Source organism: Solanum lycopersicum, chromosome 5 (genome assembly GCF_036512215.1).
Source record: "Solanum lycopersicum chromosome 5, SLM_r2.1".
In the NCBI taxonomy this organism is placed as follows: domain Eukaryota; kingdom Viridiplantae; phylum Streptophyta; class Magnoliopsida; order Solanales; family Solanaceae; genus Solanum; species Solanum lycopersicum.
Genome location: NC_090804.1, coordinates 8,845,719 through 8,866,881, shown reverse-complemented (window position 1 = coordinate 8,866,881; position 21,163 = coordinate 8,845,719). Strand labels below are relative to the sequence as shown.

The window sequence follows — 21,163 nt, the reverse complement described above, 5'->3', positions numbered from 1 at the left end:
ATCGGTTACTTCGTTAGAAGTTTGCTAACTACTCATCAAGTTCAAAATTTATAATTGGTTGCTCAAATAGAATTAATTTTAATTGTTTAAATGGATATAATAAAAAATCAAAAGAGACATACGTGCGTTGCACGTGTCCAGAAACTATTTAAAGGATATGAATTAATACTAACGTGTACCTAAAGTGGATCCCACAATTTTGAAGAATTAAAATAGATTTAAAAATATTTTCTTATTTTATCAAAAAATACCGTTGCAACAAATTTGACAATTCACGTGACACAGTTGAAAAAGTTAATGTTCACACGATGCATTGGAATATTCTAAAATCTATCACCAAATGCACTCATTTTATATAAATATATTCTCTCACGCATAATAGGCTAGTCTAAGTCACGTTTTTCTTATGAAGTTACTCAATCTCACTCTATATATATTTGTGCCTATGCACTCCATTTATTCAAATTCATCACTCTTGATTACTCAGTTTATACCATTTCGAGAATTCAAAGCTATCCATCCTTGATTTTTCAGCAGAAAAAAGGGCTTTCGCTATTACTCTAATTTTTACCGTTTGAAGAAATCAAAGATATTCATTCTAGATTTTTCAGCAAAAAAAGGGATGTCTTCATTCAAGTTAATATTTGTACAAAGCTATTCATTGTTTCTCTGCAGATGTTACAAAATAGTAATAAAAATTGTGTACTAATCCTCCATTTTTTTCCATATATATTGTTATGAATAATGTCTTAGAAGGATATGTAGTTGTGTGTTTTTCTTTTCTATTTTTAGTGTTTTCTCTATGAGAATTCTTTAATTTCATTTTCGATTAATTTCTAATTGTTGTAAATTTGTAATTTGTTTACTTTGAAGCTATTAGTCATCTGTGACTTCATTAGAAGTTTGCTAACTACTCATCAAGTTCAACATTTATAATTAGTTGCTCAAATAGAGTTAATTTTAATTGTTTAAATGGATCTAATATAACATCACAAGAGACACACGTGTGTTGCACAAGTGTAGAAACTAGTATTTAAAGGATATGAATTAATACTAACGTGTAGCTAAAGTGGATCCCACAATTTTGAAGAATTAAAATGGAATAAAATATATTTTCTTATTTTATCAAAAAATACCATTGTAACAAATTTCACAATCTAAGTGACACGGTTGAAAAAGTTAATGTTCACATGATGCATTGGAACATTCTAAAATCTATCACAAAATGCACGCATTTTATATAAATATGTTCTCTCACGCATAGTAGGCGAGTCTAAGTCACATTTTTCTTATGATGTTACTCTATCTGACTCTATATATATTTGTGTCTATGCACTTCATTTATTCAAACTCATCACACGTGATTACTCAGTTTATTCCATTTCGAGAATTCAAATTTATCCATCCTTGATTTTTCAGCAGAAAAAAGGGCTGTCGCTAATACTCTAATTTTTACCGTTTGAAAAAATCAAAGCTATCCGTTGTTGATTTTTCGGCAAACAAGGGGATATGTTCATTCAGGTTAATATTTGTAAATGCAAATTCGTCTTGTTGTTATAATGAAGAGTTTCTATAAGAGATATATATGGTTGTCAATTTTTATAACAAAAGTTGTATTTTGACTCAGGTCAGGAAGATGGATTTAGAGGACGACTCTGTTTCAAAGAGGAGTACAAGACAAATTTTTTTAAAATATATGATTGAGATAATTGAAAAGAGGAATGAGTTGATTCTAAGAGTGTGTTTGGTATGAAGGAAAATGTTTTCCTAAAAAACAAGTAGATTTTGAACTTGTGTATGTGTGTGTGTCTATATATATATATATATATATATATATATATATATATATATATATATATATATATATACACACACTAGTGCTCAAACATGTGCTGAAATTTACTTATTTAACAAAAAAGTTATAAGTTATTTTCTCTTTTATTATTTACTATTAGTGGACCTCAAATTGTATATTTCGGTTTACTCGATATTTTATCAAGCAACACTCTTCACTATAATCCAGTATGAAATATAGCAAATATTAATCGATATCTTGAAGCTTTAAAGATATGAATCTGTTGTTGTTAATGTTGTTGCTTAGTAATATTTTTGTGCTTATTTGATTTCTGAAGTTTAATGTTCATACATCATTTTGTAGTGATACACATGAAATTTACTGATAGATCTTTTATATGTGTAATGTTTTTTCAAAGGTAAATCTTTTTTATCTCTTTGTCATTTGTAATCTTCTCTCAGTTTTTACTTTTTATTGTTAAGTTTATGCTTTCTTATTTTTAGAACACTATTTTATTTTCTCTTCTGAATGTTATAAATTAAATTTGCAAAATTGAGATATTATCTCTATCACAATTGCCGATTGCTTCTCTACATATGTTACAAAATAGTAATAAAAATTGTATACTAATCCTCTATTTTTTCCACATATATTGTTGTGAATAAAGTCTTAGAGGTATATGTAGTTGTGTATTTTTCTTTTTTCTTTTTTGTGTTTTCTCTATTAGAATTCTTTAATTTAATTTTCGATTAATTTCTAATTGGTGTAAATTTGTAATTTGTTTACTCAGAATCTATTTAGTCATCCGTGACTTCATTAGAAGTTAGCTACCTACTCATCAAGTTAAAAATTTATAATTGGTTACTCAAATAGAGTTAATTTTAATTGTTTATATGGATCTAATAAAACATCACAAGAGACAAACGTGCATTGCACGTGTGCAGAAACTAGTATTTAAAGGATATTATTTAATACTAACATGTAGCTAAAGTGGATCCCACAATTTTGAAGAATTAAAAATAGAATAAAAAATATTTTCTTATTTTATCAAAAAATACTGTTGCAACAAATTTGACAATTCTCGTGACACGGTTGAAAAAGTTAATATTCACACGATGCATTCGAATATTCTAAAATGCATCACAAAATGCATGTATTTTATATAAATATGTTCTCTCACTTAAAGTAGGCTAGTCTAAGTCACGTTTTTCTTATGATGTTATTCTATATCACTCTATATATATTTGTGTCTATGCACTCCATTTATTCAAACTCATCACTCTTGATTACTCAGTTTACCATTTTGAGAATTCAAAGCTATACATCCTTGATTTTTCAGTAGAAAAAAGGGTTTTCACTATTACTCTAATTTTTACCGTTTGACGGAATCAAAGCAATCCATTCTTGATTTTTCAGCAAAAAAGGAGATGTCTTCATTCAGGTTAATATTTGTAAATGTAGTTTCGTCTTGTTGTTCTAGTGAAGAGTTTCTATAAGAGATATATATGGTTGTCAATTTTTATAACAAAAGGTGTATTTTGACTCAGGTAAGGAAGATGGATTTAGAGGACGACATTGTTTCAAAGAGGAGTACAAGACAATTATTTTTAAAGTATATGGTTGAGATATTTGAAAAGAGGAATGAGTTGAGTCTAAGGGTGTGTTTGCTATGAAGGAAAATGTTTTCCTGAAAAATAAGTAGATTTTGAAGTCGTGTGTGTGTATAAATATATATATATATATATATATATATATATATATATATATATATATATATATATATATATATATATATTAGTGCTAGTGCTCAAACATGTGCTAAAGCTACTTATTTAACAAGTGAGTTATAAGTTATTTTCTCTTTTATTATTTTCTATTAGTGGACATGAAATTGTATATTTTTGTTTACTCGATTTTTTATCAAGCTACACTCTTCACTATTATCTAGTATGAAATATAGTAAATATTAGTAGATATCATGAAGCTTTTAAGATAGGAATTTGTTGTTGTTATTGTTGTTGCTTAGTAATATTTTTGTGCTTATTTGATATCTGAGGTTTAATGTTCATACATCATTTAGTAGTGATACACATGAAATTTATTGATAGATCTTTTATTTGAGTAGTGTTTTTCCAAAGGTAAAATTTTAAATCTCTTTGTCATTTGTAATTTTTTCTCAGTTTTTGCTTTTTTATTGTTAAGTTTATGCTTTCTTATTTTTAGAACACTAGTTTATTTTCTCTTCTGAATGTTATAAATTAAATTTGCAAAATAGAGATATTATATGTATCACAATTGACTATTGCTTCTCTGCAGATGTTACAAAATAGTAAGAAAAATTGTGTACTAATCCTCCATTTTTTCCATATATATCGTTATGAATAAAGTCTTAGAAGGATATGTAGTTGTGTATTTTTCTTTTCTATTTTTTTCGTTTTCTTGTCACGACCCAAAAATGGGCGTGATGGCACTCATCTTATCCCACTAAGACAAGTCAGCCTAATACTCAACCATTACAGTAAAGTGTGGAAATAAAATATAAGTAACTTAATAAAAACCCAAAACCTGGTAGTCATGTGTACAAGTCTCTAAAGTATTACAATTGATTCAGAAGAAAACCTGAAGTCTCAAATGAACTTGTTTCTAGAATAGAACAAGATCATAATTAAGGAGAAGAAAGCTTGTTGAGATGGAAACAACTACCTCACAAATCTCCAAGAAGCGTCGGAATAGAAGAGAATGACAAGTACAACAAAAATCCAGGCTCATAACCTACAAAAATTTGTAGAAGCAAGGGGTGAGAACCAAACCACACGGTACTGAGCAAGTAAACCTCTAAAACACAAGCTAAGGGAATGAAATACGGGTACTCCTACCACCCCAACTGAAGCTCCACAACTACAACCTGCACTAAAATCAACTCAACCTAACATCTCACAGTTTACAGAGCACGTAACTCAACAACAACATTTAGATAAATTACATATCCTCAACAACAACACTTCAACAAATTACATATCCTCAAAAACAATACTTCAACAAATTATATATCCGCAATAACAGGCTCAATATTGATCAATCACAATTTCCGCAAAAGGCAATCAAAAGATCAGCAAACACGATATCAGGTTCACTAATGATGAGTATGTGTAATGCAATGGAATTCGATGTCAAGTATAATGATGCATGTATGACCTAGTGATACACACCCGTTGTCTCTCAGTTCGGGACCCATGGGGGAAATATCTGTCCATGCATCTGTCGCGACGCTCGACAAGACCCTCAATAATAGTAACCATCGCGCTGCGCGATACGTCCCTCAAAATATAGTATCCATCGCGGCGCTCGATACGTCCCTCGAAATGGTACATCCTCTTTAAGTTCTCATTCTTTCTCAATGCACATACCACTTTCACAATCATGTCTCAAAATAATGCAAATGACATGTTCATACAAAAATAAAGAGGATATCACTATTTTAATAACATTGCACAATCACAACAACATCAACAATGACTCAACAAGCCTTTCAAACCATTCTCCATTATCAACACATCACACACAATCAATTATTCGCAATATCTTTTATTACCCTTTGTTTTCATCATTAGAATAATCAATGTGGACAAGTCAACCCATCACCAAGTCCATTACTCCTAAATATAAACCACAAGGAAATACACGCATTCCATACACTTAAATAGATTTTAGAAATTCATTTGCCTCAAATAGTCAAATAATCACTCCGGGGTTTGAGTGTTTCCTTTCGTTTTACTTCCAACTCAAAGCAATCTATTCAAATTAACAATCACAATAAGATTTCAAAACTAACAACACACATATTACTCTTTGTCTTGTCTAGACACTGAACTCACCCAAATTTATAATCAAATTCCTAAATTTAATGTCAATTAAAATGTCAACTTTCATATTTTTAAAGTTTCAAGCTTAGAATTAAGTTTCGATATATCAATAACTTTAATTTATAATGTAATTAGTAACTTAAAAATTTAACCATCCACCATTTAAATCCACATATTACCTAATGATTACCCATAATCATTATCCAATGATTACATTAGCCATTAACAATTTTCCACCAAGAAACCGTTGACATAAGATATTAAATTCAATTTCTCTTGTTTCTCTATCAAAGCAAACATTGTTATTATAATAAAATAATAAATAGAAAAATGTGTCAATTAGTTACTAACTCAACTTAAGCTTAACTACAATACTACACATATACAGAATAGTCACCGACTTGCTTCCATGTGTATATTAACAACAAGTGATATTCCATTATAATGGTTCAATTTTTGGAAATAATTAATTCTGAAATTACATACTATTATTCATAACTATTATTCCCTCAAGTTCAATATAATTATTCTTGAGGTACGCATGAAATACCATCGCAAGAGCCGCCACCAAAAAAAATAAAAAAAATAAGCGTTCTCTTCTAATTTTTTCCCCTTAAATTATGATCTAAAAATGTCAACCCTAATAACTTATTATAATATATATATATATATATATATATATATATATATATATATATATATATATATATATATATATATATATATATATATATATATATGTATATATATATATGGGCAATTATTACTAATAATATATAAATTACTCCCAATATAATTAACTATTATTAAATGACTATTCAAAATTATCAAAAATGATCTTTTGAATCCGGGTCATTACATTTCTCTATTAGAATTCTTTAATTTAATTTTTGATTAATTTCTTATTGTTGTAAATTTGTAATTTGTGTACTCTGAAGATATTAGTCATCCGTGACTTCACTAGAAGTTTGCTAACTACTCATCAAGTTCAAAATTTATAATTGGTTGCTCAAATAGAATTAATTTTAATTGTTTAAATGGATCTAATAAAACATCACAGGAGACAGACGTGTGCTGCACGTGTCCAGAAACTAGTATTTAAAGGATATGAATTAATACTTACGCGTAGCTAAAGTGGATCCCACAATTTTGAAGAATTAAAATAGAATAAAAAATATTTTCTTATTAATCAAAAAATACCGTTGCAACAAATTTGACAATTCACGTGACACGGTTGAAAAAGTTAATGTTCACACGATGCATTCGAACATTCTAAAATCTATCACAAAATGCACGCATTTTACATAAATATTTTCTCCCACGCATAATAGGCTAGTCTAAGTCACGGTTTTCTTATGGTGTTACTCTATCTCACTCTATATATATGTATATTTGTGTCTATGCACTCCATTTATTCAAACTCATCACTCTTGATTACTCAGTTTATACCATTTCGAGAATTCAAAGCTATCCATCCTTGATTTTCCAGCAGAAAAAAGGGCTTTCGCTATTACTCTAATTTTAACGTTTAAAGAAATCAAAGCTAGCCATTCTTGATTTTTTGGCAAAAAGGGGATGCCTTCATTCAGTTTAATATTTGTAAATGCAGTTTTGTCTTGTTGTTATAGTGAAGAGTTTCTGTAAGAAATATATATGGTTGTCAATTTTTATAACAAAAGGTGTATTTTGACTCAAGTGAGAAAGATGGATTTTGAGGACGACTCTGTTTCAAAGAGGAGTACAAGAAAATTTTTTTAAAAATATATCTTTGAGATAATTGAAAAGAGGAACGAGTTTAGTCTAAGGGTGTGTTTGGTATGAAGGAAAATGTTTTCCTGAAAAACAAGTAGATTTTGGACTTATTTTTTCTCATGTTTGGTCGGTGAGTAGAAAATATTTTTCGTGTGTTTGATTTATGAATGAAATTAATTTTGGGGGGTTGGGCTGGGTGGGGGGATGGTAGGGGTGGGTAGGGGGTAGGAGTTTACAAATAAAATTTTGAAGTTGAAAATATTTTTAAAAAGCAAAATTAATTTTTTTGGGAGGGGTTAGGTTGGGGGGGAGGGGGGCTGGTCGATGGTGGGTGAGTGGGTGGGGGGGGGGGGGTCAGGGATCGGGTAAAAAAAATAAAATTTTAAAATTGAAAATATTTTCTTAAATATTTTCGAAAAAAATGCAATTTGAAATTGGAGAAGAGTTTTGGAATATGTTATCCTTAATTTTTGAAGTGAAATCATTTTCCTTAATTCTGAATAAATTGAATAGATTTGGAAAACATTTTCCAAAACTTTTATCCCAACCAAACATGAGAAAATTGGATAACATTTTCTATAAAATGTTTTCCTTCATACCAAACACAGTCTAAGTGGAAAAGAAAAAAGACGGAGACTTCTGGAGGTGAAAAAAGAAATGTGGAAAACAATGAAAGAAGGAAGTTCAGTCCAAGAACTTTTGAGTCCAGCTGTCTAAGAGACGAAACATGATTTTTTCAAAAGAAACACTTCTTTTAGTATTTCGATTTGAAGGTGAGGAACCTCTCCCCCAGAGAAAGAAAAAGAGTATAAGAAAATAGAAAATCTTTTTTCTGAAATGACATGAGTATCTTGGAATCACAAATTGAATTTTCAAATCCATCAATTTCGCCAATGTAGAATGGATAACTAAGTGAGTGTCAAATGGGTAACCATCTTGTTCAAGATAAGAAAATTGGACACATATGTTAAGTTTGTTCATATGTGATGAGTCAATATCTGATACACATGTTCAATTCTGAAAAAAGATCTTCAATTTCCTTTTCACATTCTTCTTTCTCTGGAGAAAGAGGTTCCTCGTCTTCAAACCTATATATCAACGAAGTGTTTCTTTGATAGAAACATATTGCGTCTCTTCAGGAAGAGTGAGTTTATTATGATCATTGTATTCCTTTTTATACGAGGATTTAAACGTAAAAAAATTAAAGTCGAACACCCATGTATCTAATAACTTTGTTGGCGCAGTGGTTACAAAAGGGGTGCTCAAGGGACTATCTAACCTATGTGTCTCAAAAGGAAATACTTAACATATAAACAAAAAAATGTTTGACACCACGAATTATCGCATAACATAATTAAACTTGACATTTCAAGTGTATCACAATGTGACACGTGACCAATAATATTTAGTCAGATTCAACTCACCAACAATAATAGTGGTCATGACCTTAAGTATCTAGTATGGCTTCTTCTATCCATTATTGAAGGTAAGAAACAAGTTACAAATGATCTAGTTTGGGAGCAATGAAATTGGAAATTATGTTTATCAATAGTCAATCTAGATAAGCTTCATCTATAATTTTTCTCAAAAAAAATCAAGATTTTCTCAAGTAGTTATTCAACCACGCACTTGATGAATTCAATGTAAAGACAATGATTATTATTATGAGAGGTGGAAAAATACACACAAGTCATTACATAGGGTACGTTAGACTATAAATATACTCATTCCCCTTGCTTGTAATTCATCTCATTCTCATTACAATAACTCTATGAAGCCCTAACTTAAGCTAGAAGGCTCTCAAATTATTGTTTTCTAGTAATATCTTCAGACGATCACACCCCAAAAATATTCATGCACACTCCGAGCCTATACCCTGGACGTGGCCGGCACCCAATGACCATTACTGGCCTTGATCGTACCTTGGTCTGGCTTACTTAAATCATCGGAAGACTTAAACATAATATATAACTCAAAAAACAGCTTTAAAGATAATAATTAGCCAAAGTGGTAACTCAAGTCTTAGTAGATTGCAAGTGAAAGGAAAAGACTAAGAAAACTAATACCATCTGTCTATGATACCTCTAAAATAACGAGGATATTGGGACTAACCCCAAATCATCCTAACTATTGAAAACTAAAACAAATAACCGAAGGTTAAAGATGTCCTCCGGAATGAAGGGAGACTCACCAACTGACTCTGAGCTGCTCACTGGATCAACGATACGCCAAATGTCGATCCTAGTTGTTTTATTTAAAAAAATAATATTATTCTATTGGTTTTAGAGTCGCCACTTAATTTTTAAAGGGAAATCGAAAAAACTATTTTTCTAAAAGGTTAAAATAGAAAATCCAATGAAAAATATTTGAAGGATTTTGAGGTTCATATAAATGTTTTAAGAAGGGTTTTTGAAGAACCTAGAGTATCCGCTAGCATGCAGTTATCTGACAATTAAAATATCTGGCTAATATATTAAACGATAGGCGTACTTGGTTAAGTGAAAGAAAAATATTTGTTTGATTTTAAATTTTTTATTCAAAATGGTTAACTTTTGGTGAGTTGAATTTTTGAAACCTCAAAATTAAATAAACACATAATAGCAAATAAGTGAGATAGGGCAATAAGATTTGAGCCTAAGTTTGGACTTGTCCCCTTGAACCAGTACTTAGGCCTGATTTCGCTTTGGGCCTTTGGCCCATTTGAGCCACTTGTACCTGTCTTTAAGCATAAAATAATATGTAAAAATAACTTAAATACACAACTATAATTTTTATATTCTCCAATTTTTCCTACTTTTTTTTAAATATTACATGATTCCCTATTTTTTTTATTTTAGTGTAAGTTTTTAGATACATTATACTCTCTCTCCTATAATACACATTTACCAATTTTAATGCCTATTTTTTCTCCATTAAAACACTCAACCTCTTAAATTAGTTTTTGAATTTTAAATTTTATCCATTTAAACACTCAACCTTTTAATCAGCTTTTTGATTTTGAATTATTAAATTTAATTAAATTTAAATAAAAGAACAAATTTTGAAATTTTGAATTTCAAAATTCAAAAAATCAGGTAGCAGGGTAACTTCCACTGCATTCTACCGTTTTGTTCTTACCAAAGTAACCTTTCACTTCTTTTTTTTCCTTAATCGTATTCATTCAACTGTTTCTTCATAATTTTGAATCTTCTCAACCCAACATATTTTTTTATTTTCTTCTTTTTATTCTTAATCCATATTCGACTATTTCTTCCTAATCTTGAATCGTAAGAACCCAGACCCTTTTTATAGTTAATCCATCATCAATTCGTATATTCTTCTCTTTTTTGTTTTTGCTAATTGTTATATTACATCATAGTAATGGATCCGTCAATTAATAGAAGGATATATGATTCCGACGATGATAATTGGAAAGAAAATAGGAAAAAGTCTTTGCATGATCCTATGAATCTTCAAAAGGATTCAAACAAAGACCATGGCGAAACATCAAAGGTTGTAAAAATACAACAAAAAAGGAAAAAAGAAGCAGCAAACACTGTTGTTAGGCCTACATTGACTCGGGTTAGTATTTTGGTACTTAAAAATAGTGTTGTTTTAATTAGTAAATTTTTTAAGGAATCAAGTGTGATTGCTGATACATTTGAAAAAGGGTGTATAGTGTTTTAGATGGTCAACTGATACGTGAATTTGTTGTGTTTCATAATATTTTATATGTATCATTAAGTTTTTGAAAATTATTATAATGTATCATTCATTAAGTGTAGTAAAGTATAATATGTGCTTGATAATACATGTAGAATCTGTGTGTACATTGTTTAGTCAATGTACTGATACATGTAGTAGCTATGTATCACATGTTCTGCATGTAGTATGAATTCCTGAACGATATCATGTATCAGTAAGGTATTAGTTGTTTAGTTGATGTACTCATACATGTTTTGAAATTTGTTATAATGTATCATTCACTAAGTTTAATAAATGTTTCATCAGATATAGTTGATGATACATATTGATTCTTTGTGTATGTTGTTTAGTCGCTGTTTATGATACATGTATTAGACATGTATCACATGTTATAATGTTTTATTTAATTCACCGATACATGTTATAGACATGTATCACATGTTTTTCATGTAGTATGAAATTCTGAAAACTGAAACCATGTATCATTAAGTTATTAGTTGTTTTATTTAGTAGTTATATTTCTATATCGTTTTAATTTGCGATTTTATTTTCAAATTGCAGCCACTGAAGTACAAGATTAAAAAGATACCAACACATCCCATAAGGTTTGCTGTCAACTTTAACAACAATTTCCTAAAGGACTTTGAAAAATACGTGGGGGACAATGTTATCCAAATGTTTAAGGATACAATTTTGGACCCTTTTTAGACATTTCTAAATGTAATTTTCAGGGCCAAATAACTAAGTACTTATTACTTTTAGAATTGGAACAAAGCAACCCTAATGTGTTGCATATTAGACATTCCAACGGGTGTGTCCTGAAATTTGGTATAGATGAATTTGCATTATTAACAGGACTTAAGGTCAGAGGAAATACCAATGATTTCAAATACCCAGAACAAACTAATTGTATGCTTTTTAAAAAGTATTTCCCTAGTGCAGTCAATAGTGTTACAAAGCATCAACTAGTTCAAAGGTTTAAGATGGGTAATTGGGAGAGCAATCAGGATGCACTCCAAATGTTTATACTGTTCTTTATTCATACATTTGTATTAGCTACTATTGATAATACAACGATATCTATTGTCGACTTTCTAATGGTTGAAGATGGTAGATATCAACATTTTCCTTGGGGTCAGCTATCATTTTCCAAACTAATTGGTTCACTTAGACAGGATTTTGACGATAGTAAAAAGTTGTACCGATTATATGGGATGTCATATGCACTAAATGTTTGGATATACGAATGTGCATCCAATTTAAATTCAGAAATAGCTGTGAGAGAACGCAATGTCATCCCAAGAATATGCAATTGGAGAGTTGTGTCTGAAAAGGCAAAGTTTGAAATGCTTATGTCCACCATTTTCCAAAAGGTAAAATTTTATTTTTGTATATGGAATATCGTTATTTATGTCTTTGTGATACATTATGAATTATTACTGTATCTAACAGTTAAATTATCTTATGTGTTTGTGATACATTTAGAATGCATGTTCAAACATTGTCCCAACAGCAGAGGAAATTGAAGCTTTTGATATTGCTCAAGTTGAACATGCTCATTCTACATCAATACCATTAGTACAACCAAACGAGGAACATGATTTAGATGATTTCTCCACAAAACCGCCCGAACAGTCATTGAGGACATATTCTAGAGTGTCTGATACATCTCCTCCACCACCGCCAAAAAGAAGAAAAAAATCGATTATTCAAAAAAAGAAGGTGTCAGAACAGAAACAGCCTGATCAATCAAATGTGTCTCCGACACCAGATGATGATGTACATGTTTCAATGTCAAGTCTGCCTCAACATTCGAATGTTGATGATTTACATGGTTCTGTTCCACAAGTGTCACCGAAATCGGCTGTTGATGTACATGGTTCTGTTCCAGACGTTTCTCAGAACTCGGCTGCTGATGTTCATGGATATGCAGATTCACAGAATGTCAACAATATAATTTCTCATATTGAAGAGTTGAAAGAATATTTGAAAACTTACGTAAGTAAATTATTTTGTAATTTTGAACAAACTTTTATTTATCCTAAATGTATCTACAATTTTTAGGTTGACAAGAAATTTGAGGAACTGATTATTTTGATAAAAGCAAATCACTCCCAGCTGATGCAATCTATTAGCAAAGAGAACATCAATTTTCAGGCTAATACAAGCAGATTTCAGTCTGACAAACAAACATCTCAGCAAATACCAGTTGATCTCGATGATATGGGTGGTGTAGCTGAGGATGGTGGTGGTTTTTCTGATAAAAATGGTGAGCATCATATCGTCATTGATGCAGGGGATGTCGATGTGGATGGTGCTGGTGTTTCCGTAAATGAGGGTGAACCAATAGTCAGTGATAATCCAAAGGTAATGTTTATGATACATTGGGTATGTTGTGTATCATGCACATATAGTCAATGCTTTGTATCATGATCATTTTTTTTCTCATTTTATATTCTGTCATGTATCATACATATTTAATCAATACTAAGTATCATGTGATTGTTATCAATGTTACGTATCAGCACAAATTATATTAACAGTATTTATTTCAAAACTGCATATTCAGGATGATGACGCACATCAGTCGCACCAAGATTTAAATGAACATATCATGGACCAAGCCGTTGACGACAATGTTCATCACAACATCCCTCATGTGTTGCCCGAAAAAACAACAACGGATTCATCGGTACATTTTTTAATTTTGATTTATGACACACAATTTCATTACACACAAATTTATTCTAAAAATCATTACATCATATTATACAGGATTCTTCAACTTCAACAACAATATCGCCATCCACTCAAGCAGCAATAGATGCGCTTATCAAAGATTTGGGTAAAGATGCTACCAATGCTAGACCATTATATTCTTACGATCCAAAGAATATAACTAGCAGCCAGTACTTGTTGACCGACAGTCAATTACCCACTGAAATTCCAATAACGGAGATTGCTGTTAAAACTGATGCAGTCACTCCTGCGCATAGAAATAGAATGCCTTCGAGAAGGATTCAATCTCCATATTGTACTTCTTTTGGGTCAAGCGAGAAGGAAAAAGAGAAATTGAAGGATATGGCTCGACTCCATTTTCCGTTCGAAGGATGTGGCATTGCAGATAAAGTTTCGCCAAAACTGATTGAGGATTACATGAATTGGTTGTTGAGGGGGCTTCTAAAAAATCATAACAATAAGTAAGTTTTTCTCAGTGTTAGGCGTAATCATTTTATATACAACTAATTCATGATACTTTGTTATATAAAAACTGTAAATAAGTGAGTGTTATGTATCATGTACATACATTGAAAACTTATATATCATATGTGCAGGAACCCATCGGACGATAAATACAGATCAAGATCTTCTTCTTTTGGATTTACGATGATGGACTTTGTTGTTGCTTTTCCAATGAACAAGAATTGGTTTTATGCCATGTCACAGCCAAACAAGTGTTGGTCTGATGAGGTAAAATATTAAACTATTTATGAAATATGTATCAGTCATAACTATATTATAACATCATGATACATTCTGTATAAGTATCATACTATTTAATTAGCAATGATACATTATGTATAAGTATCATACTATTTAATTTGCAAAAGTATCATACTATATTCACATAATTATATTTTTTTTATATTGTTTAGATGTAAATAATTTCTTACTCTGTTTTCATTTTGTTTATAGCACATCGATGTGATTTTTTACTACCTTCGTAGAAAATCAAAACTTTGCAACATGGATCAATACAGATACACAACAACCCACTCTTTGTTCATGTCACATGTAAAAAACTGTTATGATAGATATTACATGGACGATGATGATGATAGTCTTACTACACAAGAACATATTGATCGCGCTTCAGTTGTATCTGTACATGAGAGGTCAATAATTAACATCATCAAAGGGTTTGGAATACCAGCTGCTTTACCATGGCATCTTGTAGATGAGGTCTACATCCCAATTAACTGTGATCAACAATTCCATTGGGTGTTGGCTGTTGTTGAGTTGAAAAACAGGTTGATAAGGGTTTTTGACTCATCAATTAGCACAAGGAAATAAACAATTCCTCATGAGATCAAGATGTTTTCTAAAATGCTTCCTTCATACCTACTTGACAGTGAATTTTTTGAAGAAAATGAACGCACAAAATTTGCTGATTGTCAAGCATATAAAGACAACAATAATGGCTCACTTTTGGAGCCTCAAGTTCCTTTCATGATAGAATCTGCACAAGACATCCCTACACAGGAAAGCGATAGCCTGTAAGTATCAAGAATTTTTCATTTTCCCTTTTTAATGTATCATTAAGTTTTTAATTTATTCTGTATTTTTTGTAGAGACTGTGGGTTATATGTTACTGCATTTGCCGAGTATATCAGTGACCAAATCAATATATCTTATGCTGATTTTAATCCTGATTACCTGCGTCAAAGATATGGAGCATTGCTGTGGAGTTATGGAAGTGAGAAGGCTAAGTGCGGATATGTTAGCGATAATGATGATCCACCAAAATCCAGGGGCGTAGTCACACCACCACCAGAAGAAGATTTAGTTCACATAGCGTAGCATTTCATGATAAAACAATGTTTTAATGTTATATTTATTATTTTTATATGTTATTGAACAACTATTTTTATCCTTTTTAATGTTATTTTTTTGGTTTTGTCAATTTCCATGAATATTTTTTTTCACATTACGTAACAAATTTGTTTATATTGAAGATATAAATATCAAATGATAGACGTAAAGATTTTTAAATTTTTAATTAAACATCGACATAATAAATATACTGACAAAACCATGTTTAAATCATTTAATAAAGTATAATCAAAGTACTTATAATTAAACATAGACATAAAGATTTTTAAATTTTTTATTTGATCGAGATGATACTCTTCCAAAACCAAATGATACATATGTACCAAAAACACACTAAAAATAACTGATACATTGGCTAAACCGTATGTATAATGTACAATATGTTACACTGTAATCCTTAAATATTTAGGTAAATTGAATAGAATATTCATATGAATTGGTATTATTTTTTTAAAGGAAAGTTATTTACTATATATTTCAATAAAAGCATAACAAAAAAAGCATTACACAAGTTAAATTATATAAATTCACATGATACATGATTTATAGTCATTATAAAGTACTCAATAACCTCAACAATATATTTGTATTTTTTATCTAATGGAGATGTATCATTGTGCAAACCAATGATACACACTAAAAGTACATGATACATTATATAAACAATGTGTACAAAAAATACACAATAAAAGTACATGATACACTAGATAAACCATATGTATCATGTACATTATGTTACCTATTAATTCTTAAATTATATATCTTACTGTAGCATAAATTTATATATTCAAAACAAATATGACACAAGTATATTTATCAACACCAATAATAAGAAATTATTTATAATCATAAGCACGACTTCAAATGTAATTACCACATGTTTGTACGTTTATTTATCTAAACACAAAGTGTTCAATTTGCAGTTGTAATTAAAACTGAAATTCATTAAAATGTTTACGTTATAAATTATTATTTATATCATAGAAACATTACGACTAATTCACTTCTCTTTTGGGTAGAAAGTACAAGTTCTTCTGTTGTGCCCTTCTTGTCCACATTGTCCACAACAATTTGTGTTCACCGAAATCTTTTCATCTGCATACTTTGTTCTTCTTTTTCTTGGTCGTCCAGATGATCTTCTGTATCTAGGGGGATACACAGTTTCAGCTACCACGTGTTTAGGATCTGACCAATCTTTCTTATCTGGCATTGGCACCATTGGAGTTTCATATGTTTTTGCCAACGCATCAGACTTGTAATAATCAGAGCAATACGGATTCATATCGGTGACATTCTTTTTTTTCAATACAGCGATTGCATGTGAACAAGGTATCTCATCTAGTTGAAATCTACCATAACAACATACTTTCCGCTCAAGACAAACAATATATCTTCTTCCATTTTCATAAACTGAGAAAATAAACTCAGATGATGGAACAACCTGTGTACATTAAAAATTTTAAATGTATAACTTTTAAAAACCAAATCATGTTAAAAAAGCATAATGATACACAGAATTAGATACATATAATATAAAATATTATATAATGATACATACCTCCATTTTTGAACTTTTAGCCGCGTTTATAATCAACAATTCCTCAAATTTTCTACCTAATGTGTCCTTTGTGTATGAGGCTGCTTCTCTGTTTTTGCAATGCCAAGATCCAAAAAGAATTCTAACCTCTTCCAAGAATTCTAATATAGTTAATTGGCCTGCTTCAACAAGACAACCATTGATACATTCTGCAATGTTTGAAGTCATCATTCTACCTCTGTTTACTGTTGCATGAACTCTTGACCACTTTTCGTAACCTGCATATTCAAGGTACTCCTTAACCCCGTGATCAATTCTATCAACCTTAGCCATCAACTTATCAAAATCTTCCTTTCTATATGCCTTGGCCATAGAGTAGAATAGATCACTTATGGCCTTTCTGCTCCTTTTGAAGTTTCCACATACATTCTTCCCAAGATGCCAGATGCATGCATAATGAGGTACATCGGGGAACACAATCCTTACACTCTTCATGATACTCTCATTTCTATCTGAAACAACACACATATCTTTTCTATCGCCAAATGCATGTTTGAACTGTTCGAAAAACCATGTCCACGAACAATCATTTTCGATGTCAACAACACCATATGCCAATGGAAATATGCAACCTGATTACACACACATTATATTATTTTATACTTAATATATAAAAAGACATCATTACTATAAATAAAAAATACCTGCGCCATCAAGTGTGCTTGCTGATACAAATGTCCCTTTGTAAGCTCCACTCAGATGTGCACCATCCACAACAACTACTGGTCTGCAGTATTTATATCCCCTAATGAATAGTCTTAAGGCGATGAACAGATACATAAATTCATCCTCTTCAGTCTTATGCATTCTTATATAAGAATCTGGATACACAGTTTTTAACATGTGTATGTATCGCGGCATCCGTCTATATCCAGCAGATGGTTTTCCTCTAATCATGGAGAGTGCACGTTCTTTAGCACGCCATGCTTGCTGGTAAGATATTTCAACACCATAATATTCTCTAATATCATCAATTATATCCCTTGGTGTATAAATTCGTTTATAATTGACCAATTTTGGAGCTGTCACTCCACTTACAAATCCCACTGTTGCTTGGACTTGGGTTAATACCCTCTCCCTCATCGGACACGTATGTTCACTATTGAAATTTCTAACAATGAATATATCAGATTTTTTCCTGCACGACGCCTTCATAGTCCAACCACATTTGTCTGAAAAGCATACCAACACATAGCTGCGTACATTTTTTAAGCATATTAATACACATATCAAATACATCATATATAATATATTCAACAATAATGTTTAAAGTAATCAAACAATGAATCACACAAAAAGTATCAACCAATTTTTAAGAAAAGTATCAAAATTTAATGAAAATTATCCACTATTTGTGATATGACTGTTTAATCTGATACAGTCCTTACTATATCAGTAGTAGTACTTTCAAGTATCAAATATAGTTATTTCAATGTATCAAAAACAAATTCCTGAAATGATGATACATTAGATTATAAAATAACATATGAAACTTGCAGGTTATCATATAGAACAGTAATGTTTCATGTACTAATTAAATTATAAAACAACACATGATACATTAAAATATCAAAACACTGTCATACCTTTGTTGATCAGACCTCTTCACTTTGCAGTTGAAGTTGTTCTTTATCTTATATTTCGTCATCACATCTACAAGTGTTGCTTTATCCTTGTATATCTGACCTGTCTTCACATCAACAATATCTGAATTGATTATAACATTTGCAACTCCAACTTCTGCATTTTCATGTGTCTCAAATAAGCTATTTTCAACTATTGCCAAAGCCTGTGTATCATTTGTTGTGCCTTCTACACACGTTATTTCTCCACTTCTTCCATCAAAGTTATGTACAGTACCACTATTCTTCTCAATTGTGTCAATACATAATGGATATATTGAAAATCCAGGCTCGTTTTCTTTCACTTCAAAATATAGTTTAACACTCATATCGTTCTTAAGTTTCATCGGACAGGAGTTACCTTCTACAATGTATCGAATTTCAATTTCTTTCCTTGATACATCAATATCCAACTCGGCCGCAATTGCTGCTTTGAGATTAGAAAACGAAATTGAATCTCCAACAACGATTCCATCAATTTTGTAACTTTCATACTGCAATTCGTTCACCCAAATTCCGGAATGTCTCATCAAAATCGAAGTATTCATCTTCAAAAACCCACTGCAACAACAACAAAATTTCGGTAGCTCCAATTTTAACAGACTGTTTTAAAAAATTGTTTTCAAAATAACTGATACAATCTTTGATTTTCAAATTTTGAAATTAATATGCAATTAAGTGCTGATTTAATGCTGATTAATGATTTGTTACCACAAATTAAGCTGTTTTAGTAACAGCATTAAATTTACCGTTTTTATCTCCTATTTTTTCTTAACAGTTTTAAGTTACCATGTATCATTTACCATGTATCACTACATTATAAAGTATCACGGCTCAGCAATTTTAAGGAATTTTTTGTAATTATTAAACTTATCGGGATAGAATGTAATTATTGAATTACACTATGGGATTCCTTAAATTTTTACAAATAATATGGCTCTCTTTGGGCCTTAGGCCCAATTTTCACCTGTCCTAAGCTTATAAAGAATAATCAAAATAAATTGGCCTTTCCCCCAATAATTAATAAAATACAAGACCTAAATTTTAAGGCTCTTTTAGCCCATTCTGAATGCAATATACAACGAATATAGATGATGTATATCACTGTATATTGAGCGTATCCAACTCTATAATTTGCTCCGAGCGCCTGTATTTTCTGTTTTCCAGCCCTGTATGTCAAATTCCATTTCATTCTTGAACATCAGAGGGCTAACTAAATATTCAAAAATGCAAGAGGCAATGGGAATAGTCCAAATAGACTGGCGAAGCATCACATGTAAATAAAATGTAACATAGGATTTACACTTGAGACTATTCCGCAAGAATAACACCTTCGTAAAAATATTATAAAGAAAGCTTCCAAACAAGATTTTACGCCTATAATATAAGAACAACCAAACTAGAGTAGTATAAAATATTGATAGTGTTAAACCAAAACATCCTTTTCCCCTCTAGTTTTAAAGATAATTAATCCATTTACAAACAAATGCAAAGTAAGCTAAACCATTGTATTATAAACCAAACAAATGAGTTGTTGTCCAACTTCATAAACAACATACTAATCATAAAACATGATCTCATCTTAAAGTGGTACACTTAACGATTTCCTAATAAACAAGTATTTGAAACAAAATCTTAACATAACTCATTAATACTTCACGAGATGATCTGAAATCCCGGGCAGGATAAATGAATTAAATGAGATCACATAATATTTGAAACCAAACTCATCTTTATACAAATCTATTAATTAAACCAGAAAAATATAAATCATGTCTTCATATTTAAAATCCCAACATCTGAGTCGTTACTCGATTCAAAATTTAATTTTTAGTCCTCAGTGAGACCTTGCCCGACTCAATACGAAACGCAGGAGTTGGGTCTCAAATCGATATATGATAAAAACATACATCGTAAAATATTCGTCAAAATTCTTGTAGTTTGACTCTAAAACCATGACAATTAACTGTGGACGGAGGGAGTAGTAAGATATTCCTAGATTAATATTGGAAATCAATAACCCGAAATATAAGTTACAATGGAAAGTAGTTGTGGTATGAGGTTCAAAAAGATTTTGGAAAATGTTTTCCTATTTCTCTAAGGGAAGTTATTTTTCTTAAATTTGAAACAAAAAATAGTTGATTTTGAAAACATTTAAGTCAACCAAAAATGAGAAAACTAGAAAATATTTTCCTTCATTCTAAACACACCCTTAGAAATGGACTATAAAGGTAGA

The 21,163-nt window shown here is 30.6% G+C and overlaps 2 protein-coding genes and 1 long non-coding RNA gene across 3 annotated transcripts; 1 reads left to right on the top strand and 2 right to left on the bottom strand.

Annotated features, from left to right (window-relative positions):
* The first annotated feature begins 15,335 nt into the window (after positions 1-15,335).
* LOC138348390 (uncharacterized) lies at positions 15,336-15,778 on the top strand. Its single transcript, XR_011220992.1, has 2 exons — positions 15,336-15,371; positions 15,447-15,778. It is a non-coding gene; the product is annotated as an uncharacterized lncRNA (long non-coding RNA).
* A 930-nt stretch (positions 15,779-16,708) lies between these two features.
* Positions 16,709-17,773, bottom strand: LOC138348619 (uncharacterized). Its single transcript, XM_069298170.1, has 2 exons — positions 17,267-17,773; positions 16,709-17,149 (listed from the first exon to the last, which is right to left on the bottom strand). The coding sequence occupies exons 1-2, from the start codon at positions 17,771-17,773 to the stop codon at positions 16,709-16,711; spliced, it is 948 nt and encodes a 315-aa protein (XP_069154271.1).
* Positions 17,569-19,475, bottom strand: LOC138348618 (uncharacterized). Its single transcript, XM_069298169.1, has 3 exons — positions 18,892-19,475; positions 17,950-18,500; positions 17,569-17,803 (listed from the first exon to the last, which is right to left on the bottom strand). Exons 1-3 carry the CDS (start codon positions 19,473-19,475, stop codon positions 17,781-17,783), a joined length of 1,158 nt encoding a protein of 385 aa, XP_069154270.1. The 3' UTR covers positions 17,569-17,780.
* Positions 19,476-21,163: the final 1,688 nt, after the last annotated feature.

Excerpts from the sequence above, each read along its gene's own strand:
- LOC138348618 (XM_069298169.1), bottom strand. The coding sequence starts at position 19,475 with ATGAATACTTCGATTTTGATGAGACATTCCGGAATTTGGGTGAACGAA. Across the intron at positions 18,501-18,891 it reads AAGAGGTCTGATCAACAAAG|CTATGTGTTGGTATGCTTTT; the intron begins GTATGACAGTGT and ends AAATGTACGCAG. Across the intron at positions 17,804-17,949 it reads AAGCACACTTGATGGCGCAG|TTCAAACATGCATTTGGCGA; the intron begins GTATTTTTTATT and ends TTTTTCGAACAG.
- LOC138348619 (XM_069298170.1), bottom strand. The coding sequence starts at position 17,773 with ATGTGTGTTGTTTCAGATAGAAATGAGAGTATCATGAAGAGTGTAAGG. Across the intron at positions 17,150-17,266 it reads CTAAAAGTTCAAAAATGGAG|GTTGTTCCATCATCTGAGTT; the intron begins GTATGTATCATT and ends TAATGTACACAG.